This window comes from Astatotilapia calliptera, chromosome 3 (genome assembly GCF_900246225.1).
Source record: "Astatotilapia calliptera chromosome 3, fAstCal1.2, whole genome shotgun sequence".
Lineage (NCBI taxonomy): Eukaryota > Metazoa > Chordata > Actinopteri > Cichliformes > Cichlidae > Astatotilapia > Astatotilapia calliptera.
The window spans coordinates 16,808,907-16,818,612 of record NC_039304.1 but is presented as its reverse complement, the minus strand read 5'-3'; the positions used below and the strand labels follow the sequence as shown (position 1 = coordinate 16,818,612).

General features: G+C 42.3%; 1 protein-coding gene across 7 annotated transcripts; it reads left to right on the top strand.

Moving 5' to 3' along the window:
- On the top strand, positions 1-9,706 carry slc16a13 (solute carrier family 16 member 13). Of its 7 annotated transcripts, none has more exons than XM_026162082.1 (7): positions 1-142; positions 2,668-3,084; positions 5,168-5,413; positions 5,667-5,810; positions 7,104-7,360; positions 7,542-8,070; positions 8,895-9,706. In XM_026162082.1, the coding sequence occupies exons 3-7, from the start codon at positions 5,185-5,187 to the stop codon at positions 9,146-9,148; spliced, it is 1,413 nt and encodes a 470-aa protein (XP_026017867.1). In that variant the 5' UTR covers positions 1-142; positions 2,668-3,084; positions 5,168-5,184; the 3' UTR covers positions 9,149-9,706. The 7 variants fall into 7 exon arrangements, with proteins under 7 accessions (XP_026017867.1, XP_026017869.1, XP_026017868.1 ...); XM_026162083.1 differs by lacking the exon at positions 1-142 and adding an exon at positions 153-239; XM_026162081.1 differs by lacking the exon at positions 1-142 and adding an exon at positions 246-817 and having other exon boundaries at positions 2,668-3,079.

Below are 9,706 nucleotides of genomic sequence, written 5' to 3'. Positions count from 1 at the left end.
CTGCGCACGCGCACCGGTTGTAAGTTTCCTGAGTGTACTCGTGGGTGGACTACAGAGCCTTATTGTGTAATTTAACTGTTTACAAAAGTGAAACTGGAGACCGTGGACCACGAGGTGGTCCGGGGAAAAGAATGCACCGGGGGTGAGTTGTGTCGCCGTGAGCAGCGCAGTGAGGCTTTGCTCAGCTGTTTACAGTTAATCGGTCAGCCGGCTTTTTCACTCTCACTCCGCTAGAAAAGGTGAAGTTCTCACAGTGAACGCTGTCATACCTCTGCTCACGCGCACACGTTAATAATGACGTCACTTGAGACCTCTGACTTGCGCTTGAAACACATTTTCAAATAGTTTAGCTGGAAAACATGAAAAGCAGTTATTTTTGTCGCCTCGGACAGCCAGTGCGCACGCGCCAAATGCGTCGACGTCAAGTGCATGTGATAATGATTGGGGAGAAGGCACGTGCACAATGTCCACCGCGCGGTCGTCCACCTGTTCGAGTGTAGCCGGCAAAACATTTAGCTTTCGTTTGAAGTTTGTGTGAAATGTATCTCCGAGTCTGTGAATCAGCCTTTAAAATAACCAGTTAGTGTTAGTCACCACAGGCAACTCGGACAGACATGGACTTCTTTCTTTATAGGAAATAAACCCAGCTTCATTACAGCGAGCTGTCGGGGTTATCTGCGTTAACAGAACCCTCGTACAAGCTGCTGACAACTTTGTAGGCTGTAGGAAACGAATGGTGGACATAGCAGCTGGTCCTGTTTAAGTGTCTGCTGTCCCCCTTTTATCTAACTCTGCCGGACTGCTTCTTCTTCTGCAGGTAAAACTCAAAGTGTACATTTTGTTATGGTGAAGCAGACAAGCAGTGGGTCAAAGTTGTATTTGTTGAGAATGACATTTTACTTTTAGTTTCATGATGGCTTTAAGTCTTAAGTCTTTGAGCTCATGTGTGTTAGCAGCAAATTCCTGTGATTCCTTCTGCTGAGCAGTGAGTAACATTAGGTTATGGGTGGATTTGGTGGTTTAACTTTCTGATGCTTTGACTCATTTGTAACTTATTGCTCGGATGTTGCTCAGCCGGACAGTCTGCACTATTATTGTCTGACTCCAGTATGGTGTGTTATAATTACATGCATGCAAGGAAAAGCCATAACATACATATTTATACATAAGGTAAATATTTGTAAGGTAAGACTCCAGCACCTGTGTTACCTGGGGCAGTCAAGAGAAGGTATTTGAGGAGCACCAGCCTCAAAGAGATGAGACTGGTGGTGAGAGGCCAGCTCAGCAATATGAATGAGCTCGAATCCATTGGTACAAATTCCAGCACGATAAATCTACGAGTAAGATGGAGAGGGGATTGCAGTCAGGGATGAAACTCTGGATGAAACTCATAATCTTCTCTTTAATGTTTTTCTTTCTTAATCACATTAAATTGATGGATATACACATCAAAACCTTAAATCTAATCAACATAGACATATTTACATATTTACTCATCAACATACACCACCAAACAATTCACAATATAACATATACCCTTGCAAACATTTATGGACCCAACAATGTGGACCTATCCTTGTTTCATAGCTTTTTCTCTTTTATTAAGATAATTGTTTATAAATGACTCGACAATTACTACAATAGATGGATATCTTAATACACTTTTCACCCCTAAAATATATTCATATTCCAATAGCAACTCCAGATTCTGACATTCAACATATATAATAAACCATTATATGAACTCTTACGGACTTGATGATAGTTGGAGAATAAATAATCCCACATCTAGACAGTAAACATATTACCCCCCCCCACCCATCAATCCAGGAACGTGATCATTGTGTGGAAGGTATTAACCCACAAAAAACACAATTTATCATTAAACAGCTTAAATACGACAGCTTCCAATATAGCAGTAAAGAAGGAGTCAGCATAAATGTGAAAATTTAACTGGAGAACCATTTCAGAATCCCCAAGACATCAACAACATTTTCAAATCCTTCTATAATCAGTTATATAAACTAGATCCTAATCCAAACCAAAATTATATAGAACACTTCTCAAAAGAAAAGGATCGTTCTAATTTCTCCACTGAACAAGCTAATATAACAAGCTTTTATTATGACAACAAAAGAACAGGGCAGACATGTCAGTGATGGCCGATATGGGTGCTTCTGAGTTGGGGGGTGATTGGGATGTGCCCTGGGATATCAGCTCCCTACATGCCTTTTGTTGGCTTGCTCTGGGGCTGACAGTTTAAAGGGGATTCAAAAGGAAATCACAATTTAATAAAATTGCCCCTCCCCTTAATTCATGTATTTTTACTACTTATAGTAGTGTCATTACGAGGTATAATTATTATTTTCTGTTATTATTATTATTATCATCATCATCATCATCATCATAGACAATATTGCATTTCAGGGCATTTTTTTTATTTGTTTATTTTTGTTATTTCTTTAGCATATATAGTTTATATAGTTTTCATGACTATGAAATTATTTCATGTACCTTTTTTTTTTTTTTTTTTAATCAACACATACTTTACTGTGCATAGTTAACGGAGTACACTGGACTCAGTTTAATAATATTTTCACACAGTTTGCTTATCTTTTTGTCTGTTGACCTGTCCTTACTGGTCTTGTTTACCTCACACAAAAAAAGGATGACTGCTCCCCAAGGTTACTTGCTTCAAAAGTGTCTCAGGTGCCTAAAGACAGACCATGATGAGGAACATAGAAGCTCAAGCTCCCGCATGAAGTGCGAAAGGGCGTAAAGGATGGCACAGAGGCTCTTATCGTGTCAGCACAAGTGTCCCTAAACACCAAATCCACAGTGGGAGAAGTCTGCCACAGCCGACAGGGCCCAAGCTGCAGACTGCCACGGTGAGAGAAACCACTAAAGCTGGTTGAGAACAGCAGGGCTCCTGTGGGACTGACAGTTCCAGGCAGACGAGCAGCTGCCGGTAAACCAACCATATAACCATAGCGGTGTGTGACAAGGAACAGAAAACCACAGTTGTGATAGCCTGGCAATCCCCAGTGGACGGCAACATCAAGAAGAAAGAGCACATAAGGCAAGGCAAGTTTATTTATATAGCACAATTCAACAACAAGGTGATTCAAAGTGCTTTACAGAGACATTAAAAAACAAAAACAAATAAAAAGCATGATTTAAAATTGATTTAAAAAAAACAGTAGTTTAGGTCTGCATCCATCACTACACCCAAAGTTCTCACCTGGTTTGTGGTTTTTAGGTGTATAGATTGAAGTTCTCTGGTGACCTGTAATCGTTTTTCTTTGGCGCCAAAGACTATTACCTCAGTTTTGTTTTTGTTTAGCTGGAGAAAATTGTGGCACAACCAGTCATTAATTTCCTCAATGCATTTACCAAGAGCCTGTACAGGGCCTTGGTCTCCTGGTGACATTGTGATATATACTTGTGTGTCATCTGCATAGCTATGATAGTTTATGTTGTTCTTTATAATCTGTACCAGTGGGAGCATCTAAATGTTAAACAGAAGGGGTCCCAAGATGGAACCTTGGGGAACTCCACATGTGATACTTGTCTGCTCAGTTACCTATTGATACAAAGTATTTCCTGTTTTCTACGTATGTTTTGAACCAGTTTAGTACAGTTCCTGAAAGACCTGCCCAGTTCTCCAGTCGTTTGAGTAATATGTTGTGGTCAACTGTATCAAATGCTGCACTGAGATCCAGTAAAACTAAGACTGACATTTTTCCACTGTCTGTATTCAGACATATGTCATTAAACACTTTGGTCAGAGAGGTTTCAGTGCTGTGGTTCTGTCTAAAACCTGACTGGAAGGCATCGTAGCAGTTGTTCTGTTTTAAGAAGTAATTGAGCTGTTGAGAAACTGCTTTTTCAATGATCTTACTTAAAAATGGGAGATTTGAGATCGGCCTGTAGTTGTTCATTTGTGTCTTGTCAAGATTGTCCTTTTTCAGTATAGGTTTGATTACAGCAGTTTTTAGTGGTTTTGGAAACACACCTGATAATAAAGAAAAGTTGACGATCTGTAACAGGTCTGACTCTAAAGTCTTTGAGACCTTTTTGAAAAAACTTGTTGGCAGGACATCTAAACAGCAAGAGGAGGAGTTCAGTAAAACAAAGGGCTGAAGAAACAGTTGGAGCAGATGTGGAAGGTAAAGTTGACAAGGGTCCTAGTGATAATGGGAGCATTAGGAGCTGTAACCCAGAGTTGCAGCAGATTCCAGGAACAACATCTCGGCGTCAGAGCTCCATGTGGAAGAGTGCAGTCTTGGGGTGTGAAGGAGATTTTGCATATATATGTGTGAGCTGATGACTCACGTGGAAGAGGAAGTAGTTTTCAGGGAGATAAATGGCTGACAGCTGAACAGAAACCAGAAAAACGAAAGTGAAAATGTGGGAAATAACACATCATAGAAAGTCATTAACAGCATCACAATGGCTGTAGTGGCTCACAAGCTTTTCTTCATAAAGTTAAAGAGATACTGATACTTTACAGATATGTATTTACCCTTTTTAATACTCTGCAAGTTACCTTTTTATTCATTGTGTTTGACACTGCATCCATAGTGTGATGATTGTTTACAATACTTGTCACTAATCATGAATAAAAGCCTCTGTTTAACTTGTATGTAAATCTGGGTCAAAAGACTGTGCAGAATGAGTATTACCCATTTTATGACTTTTTATAGCTGTGAATGTTTAACGAGTATGACCCAGATTGAGGTCAGCTGATAAGTCAAAGTCAAACAAAACATCATAATTTATGGTTAGAATAAATAAACAGAGCTGCTTTGTAAATCATTCATAATTTATAAAGAGATGCAACACCGTTAAACTCTGAGTTATGTTGACACACTCAGACTTGCACCATGTTCCCCTCTGGCAGTGAAATCTGATTTATCATTGATCAAAACCAGTGAGCGTGTAAATATTTGATCAGAGCTGATGTATGAACACTTCAGCGGTTACTCTCACCTCTCACCTATATTTTCTTGTCAAATGAAGACCTGCAGCTGAGTCACACATGCATGGGTCAACCAGACCATTTATTGGCCTGTGGGAAGTTAATCAATTATGGCTTTTGAGAATCACAGACAGGATCTGAGACTTGTTCTGCACTCATTCATTGTTCTCCTCACCTGCATTTCAGATAACTCTCCTTTGGAAATGACCAACATAAAGTCCAAATCGCAGAGCCAGAGCGATGAGGCCGAGGGCCCGGATGGAGGCTGGGGCTGGGTGCTGGTTGTCGCCATGTTTGTCAGCTCGAGCCTCGTGTTCGGCCTGATGCGGAGCCTGGGCATCTTCTTTGTGGAGTTCGTTCAGTACTTCGAGGAGAGCGCCCAGGCCATCTCCTGGATCTCGTCCACCGGCCTGGCAGCTCAGCAGTTCTTCAGTGAGTCATTGATGTTTGTGGAAGTGTGAGTGTGCAGTTTGTAGTATTACAGGTGACAACTGTACAGTAATTATTTTTCTTTCTTAATGCATTAAAACACTTATGGTGAGACTAAAGGGTAAATACAGACTACTACAGGATGCATATGTGACCCTGTTTGGATTAAGGTCTTTCAACCTTAAATCTTCTAAAGGGGGGAAAAGGTTGATATAGTTATAAATAAATGATGTAAATGTGTTTGCTTGTTCTGCAGGTCCACTGGCCGCTGCACTGTGTAATGCTTACAATCCCAGAGTGGTGGTGATGACGGGAGGCTTTCTGGCCGGGCTCGGCCTCACACTTGCCTCGCAGTCCACCTGTCTCGTACACCTCTACCTCACGATGGGAGTAATTTCAGGTAACGTGTATTAGAGTCTTAAACCACCAGTTTTAGCCCGCTTTAGCTCCTGTTTTTTGGCACATCCAGTGAAAAGCATCGGTACACAGCTGTAGCACTTTCAACTTTAACTTACAGTTAGGGTTAGCTGGGTGTCACAATGTTACGGTAAAAATGTTAAAAATACTTAATTCAGTGCCAGCAGTCATAATTAAACTCACTTTTTAAAGAAAGATGACTTCTGCACATCGTGCAGAAACAAGATTCTGTTCAGTTCAGTTCTGCTTTATTTATACAGCACCAAGTCACAACAACGGTTATCCCAAGGTGCTTTATTTTGAATGTAAAGACCCTACAACAATACAGAGAAAACCCCAACAATCAGATGATCCCCTATGAGCAAGCACTTGGCGACAGTAGGAAGGAAAAAAAACCCTTAAAAAGGAAGAAACCTCCCACAGAACGAGGCTCAAGGAGGGACACCCATCTGCTTTGCTTTTCTGGGCGTGAGGGGAGGGAGGCGGAACAAAACCATGCTGTGGAAGAGAGCCAGAGATGAATAATAATTCACAAAAAGACAAAATACAAGTCAGAATGACTCAGACACAGGTAAATGTTCAAAATGAACACGCTGCACTGCTGAACTCATTTCAAGCCGTGTGACAAAAAGCACAAAACTGCATCTGAGACGTGACATCACAGACGAGCAGCAGGTGTATTTCAGGCGTGAGTCACTCACACAGGTGCAACTACACTCTTGTTACGCTGCAGAGTGTAGTTGTTTTCAGTTATTGCTGCTTCTATGCATGCCATGAGCTAACTGTCCCCCCTCACTACACCGTCACCAACAGATCTGCTTTAAGTTTGGTGCTTCAAGATGTTTTGTACACACACCGTGTACTGCATACATCAGTGGTATTATTTTGTACTATTTACCTTGTGCACTTTGCCAGTGTTCTTCTACTCGTGTTGTGGTGTTCACGCTCATTTGATATGATAGTGCATCCACCCAGTTTCCCGTACTCATCAGAGGAAGAGCGCAAAAAATTGATTTTTGTTTTCCAAGTCAGGTGATGGGTCAGAGAAACATTTTTATTTCACATTTACAATATGTTAAGTTGTGTCTCCCATCTGCGGAGCCTGAGGTTGTCTTACAGCTTTGTAACATTTACTGACCGAAAGTAGGATTTTCTTTTCTTTTTCTTTTTTTTTTCCAGGGTTTAAAGAGGGTTTTAACAGTTAACCGATTAACTCGTAAAGTAGTGAACTGCTCGCTTGCCTCTCATGGTGTACTTTGCTCGCTTTGTGCTCCAGGTTTTGGATGGGGGATGGTCTTCACTCCCATGGTGGCCACAGTCATGGCTAATTTCACTCGCCGGCGTGCCCTGGCTCTGGGACTGGGGTTCTCCAGCATCGGCCTCTCCTCCTTCGCTTTCAACCCGCTCTTTCAGCTGCTGGTGGAGATGTACGCCTGGCGAGGGGCCCTGCTGATCCTGGGGGCTCTCAGCCTCAACATTGTACCCTGCGGGGCGCTGATCCGTCCGCAGCGGCGCTCTAAAGCACCGGCAAAGGTAGAACAGAAGGAGGAGCAAGGCAGTGGTCTGGTTTAAGTAAAAATGTCTCTCTCAGAGAGGAATATCATAATGTTCTCTGTCATAACAATCAGGACAGAAGAGTAAAGTTTCTTGCTCACTGACTTTGGAGCGATATGTAAAGATAAAGCTCAGACTTTCCTTGTTTCCTCTCCTGCAGGTGGATTCAGAGACAAAGTCATGTGCGTCCATGCTGCGGCGCATCGCCTCTTACCTGGAGCTGTCCCTGCTGACTGAGAGGCCCTATCTCACTTACACTTTGGGCGTTACTCTGTTTAACGTCGGCTACTTCGTGCCTTACTTCCACCTGGTGGCCCACAGTCGCCAAGTTGGCTTCTCAGAGTACCAAGCTGCCTTCGTTATGTCAGCTGCAGGTGCTTCGGACATTTTGGGGCGCGTAGTGTCGGGCTGGTTCTCCGACCTGGGCCACTTTCGGGTTGTTCATTTACTGACCTTGTGGACAGGCCTAGCAGGAGTGTTTATCATGCTGCTGCCAGTGAGCTCCATGTCTGGCTCCTACGCCGCTCTGATGGTGATCAGCCTGCTTTATGGCTTCTGCTCTGGGGCTTTGACCTCCGTTGTTTTTGCAGTGGTGCCCATGATTGTGGGCGTGGAGCGCACGATGGGGGCACTCGGACTGCTGCAGCTCATCGAGAGTGGTGCTGGACTTCTGGGGACTCCTTTGTCAGGTAGGTGTGCGTTAAAGCTGCTGAGATAAAGCCAGCTTATAACAAAAATGACTCCATTGTAGCTTTAGTTTGAAAAGAATCTATCTAAAGTGACCTAAATCAGCCCAAAATACAACACACTGAATGTGGTGCTGTCATAAGCTTGGATAACTGCTCTTATAAAAGGCAGACACCTTGTCTGCACACCTGCTACTTTTTAGATCACTTTGTGGCATTTTACTGTTAACCTCAAACCTGTGCAGAGAGCAAAAATCAAGTTTTGTGAAGCCGATCCGACTTTCACTTTTAAAAATCATCACTGGACGTGCGAGCTGCGTCACCTCAGTTTTTGGTTAGTGTCACCAGAATCATTCTTTCTCCACATTCAACCCAAAGCAGAAAGCTTTGACAATAAAAAATGAGCTATCAGTAACTGATTGACCTTTTTCTGTTTTATGTTAATTTCAAAGCATGTAAAAAAGAGTTTAACACAAAAATGAACCCTTTTACAGATCAAATGTCTGATCTTAGGTTTCCTGCCACATTTTTTCCACTTTAACTGTCTGCACTGTTAGAGGTCACTGGATTCAAGGCAGAAAAATGAATGAGCTGTTCAGAAGCTCTTATTTTACCCTACAAGGCTTCTTTTTTACTAGTATTCAATGATTAAACGTGTGATTTTGCAGAGCTTTATCAGGGCTTCATATTTTTTTAAACACTGCAGTGTTTTCCTTTAATCGACATGAGGCCGATATTGTGCACGTCAGTTTATCCCTGTCTTTCATCATCTCATTCTCAGTTTTACGGTTTCTTACATTTCAAGTAATATCCAGGTTTTCTTTCAGGATTCCTGAAGGACGTCACAGGAAACTACATCGCCTCCTTCATGGTGGCCGGCTCCTTCCTCGTCCTCGGTATGCTGACCATGACCACCCTGCCTCGCTTTTTCTCCTGTACTGATCCACCGCCTCCTCAAAGACGTTCCCTCGATGCCAAAGAGAAAGTTTTGGATTTAGAGCTGGAGCAGATGAATAGTTCGCCCTCTGACAAAAAACACACAGTGGAGTCGAATGATCCAGCAAACCCAAAACTGTGTTAGTAGATAGAGCCTTGCACATTCTGAGCACACAATCAAATTGCATCCTGTTGCACACCTCCGTGAGCAACGATGTATTCATGTCATACCTCAGAGACTCAGTGAAAGATGAAGCTTCCTGTGAAACTCGTAGCAGCTGTAAGGGAGCGGCGAGCTCCTCCCTCTGTTACAAATACGAACCTCAGTTTAACGCTGGAGCCAGAACCTTCTGCCTTAAAGAAAACTGGACATTTTTTAAATAATTCACGTGACTGTTTTTGACATGTGACATGCAAAGTGAGGTGCTGTTGTTTTTTAATTAATCAATTTTTATTATTATTTTTTTGTTCATGTGAACATGAAACCTGAGTCTGACTTTTCTGCCGAAGACTGGCCAGGATCTTTTATATTTGCACACACATTCTTTGAATGTGGCACAGCTCGAAAATTAAGCAAATGCTTGATCATCACAGCTCAGTTGAGTAACAACTCAGTTAAACTTCAGGGACGTCGGTCCGTGCTGTCAAGAAGCATCCATGAGTCCATTTCACCTGCTTTAATACAAATGAAATCATGCTCTCA